The following is a 1,848-nucleotide window of genomic DNA, read 5'->3' as shown; positions in this document are numbered from 1 at the left end:
CTGGTCTATGGAGCTCCTCCACTACTGTTGCCTTCGCGTTGTCCATTCTCCAATACAATTAGACGTCTATCCAAATGACTAATTATTTCAGAATTGCGTAGTGCCAAATTTTGGTTAGTCGCTTCTTCTTTCCTTATTCCGTCCAATTGCTCACTTATCAGTGAATATAAACCATTGACCATCACTCTGGTTTCATGTATAACCGATTCTTTCAGTGTTGTCAGTTCCTCGTTTACACGTTGAATGATCTCAGAATGATTGGTCAAACGTTCTTGTACTTCCTCCTCACTAACATCTCTTCGTTTCATGGTCTCTATGAAATTTGCTTGGAATGTATCAATCATCGTTTGAATTCCATCAAGTCTACCACCCATTGCTCCAGTCACAGTATATATGAGACGAAGCTCCTCCTTCAACATACTGCGCAATATCTTCAAAGATGTAGCATCATTCTCTTCTTTAGGATCCGCCAAATTACATAATCTCCGATGATCCATATCGTATTGTCCATCAAGCGTGACCTTGAATCCATCACCTGGAGGACCTCGGCTGCCAATGGTTCTCACAGCACCAGTACCCAACTGGCGTCCAAACACGTCGACACTCATGTTTTAAATGATGGAATTTTCTTGGCTACAGCTTAATAAATAATATTAGCTTCACGCAATTCCTCAATTATTGACATAATTTCATTGGTGTGACTCATATTTCCAGCTGACTGTGACGCCATGAGCAGTCGGAGTCTATCCACCAGCTCATTAGGATTGTCCCAGTACACATAATCCATTTTCCTGGGTTTCGCTGATGCGATCATATAATGAGGGAGGGCCATTCCAGTTTTCTTGGATTTGATGATATTTTCAATGATGCTATGATATTTCATGATAGTACTTGTTCGAAGAGCTCCATTTGGTTTATAGTACTTTCGGTACGCATTCGTACTTTGTATGATATTACCGTAGGTATGCTTATCAGTTTCAGTTATGAGACTCATGTTAGGTGATTTCTGAAAGATCAATTCGATTAAACCGGGTGTTAATGTGTATTTTTCACCCTTGAGTGTCATTGAATCGCCATGGAACGTGACCAAAGAGTCGCCAATCTTCATACCCTCTTGCAGCCGACGAACACCAAATTCCTTATCCAGATCGCTATCTTCGCGCTCTGTATTATAACGATTCAAATACATCTCGAGATGTTTCTGCGAGGCTGTAGGAGATTCCAGCTTAATTGATAAAATACGATCAGTTGGAGTCATGGCTTTTATTGGTGATATCTTCCTCATGGGGGTACTCGAATGTGCTTCTTCCATGCTGAATGGGAAATCTACCAGAGTTTTATATTCAGAATCATCATCATCATCCTCATCCTTCTTCATCCGTATAGGAGCACTAAATGTCTTCTCTTTCTTTATCTTATGTAAAGGTTCCTTCATTACCGATTGATCCACCAGTTTCTCGAGAGGAGTTATCACTGGTTTAAACACTTCACTCATAGCTCTTTCAGTGGTCTCCCTACCCAATTTTATCATTTTGTGTTTGCGGCGAATAGCATTACTCGCTTGAGTAATATTCCGCAAGATATCCGTCTCCTTTTTCAAATTGTCGCTCTGCATGTTGACACTTGTACAGTCACGCTACAACTGCTCTCAAATTCTCCAAATAGTGCATATTTATCTCTTCAAGAAACTGTCGAATCCTTTTCGATATCGACCCTCATCAATTTCACTGTCTTTATCAATTACCACGAAACTGTATTTGCCCTCATTCCAACACTTGGCACATAAGTCCTTGAACTCGGCAAATGACATATCGGTATTCACATGATCCTCATAGATGTGTCTCAAAT

General features: G+C 40.4%; 1 protein-coding gene across 1 annotated transcript; it reads right to left on the bottom strand.

Moving 5' to 3' along the window:
* Nucleotides 1-640: 640 nt before the first annotated feature.
* Nucleotides 641-1,615, bottom strand: LOC107042911. The gene has a single exon (XM_015264163.1). It carries the CDS (start codon nt 1,613-1,615, stop codon nt 641-643), a length of 975 nt encoding a protein of 324 aa, XP_015119649.1.
* Nucleotides 1,616-1,848: the final 233 nt, after the last annotated feature.

This window comes from Diachasma alloeum, unplaced genomic scaffold (genome assembly GCF_001412515.2).
Source record: "Diachasma alloeum isolate Michigan unplaced genomic scaffold, Dall2.0 Dall_scaffold_00537, whole genome shotgun sequence".
In the NCBI taxonomy this organism is placed as follows: Eukaryota; Metazoa; Arthropoda; class Insecta; order Hymenoptera; family Braconidae; genus Diachasma; species Diachasma alloeum.
The sequence above is the reverse complement of the archived record's forward strand: the minus strand, read 5'-3'. Positions and strand labels throughout refer to the sequence as shown.

Excerpts from the sequence above, each read along its gene's own strand:
- LOC107042911 (XM_015264163.1), bottom strand. The coding sequence starts at position 1,615 with ATGCAGAGCGACAATTTGAAAAAGGAGACGGATATCTTGCGGAATATT.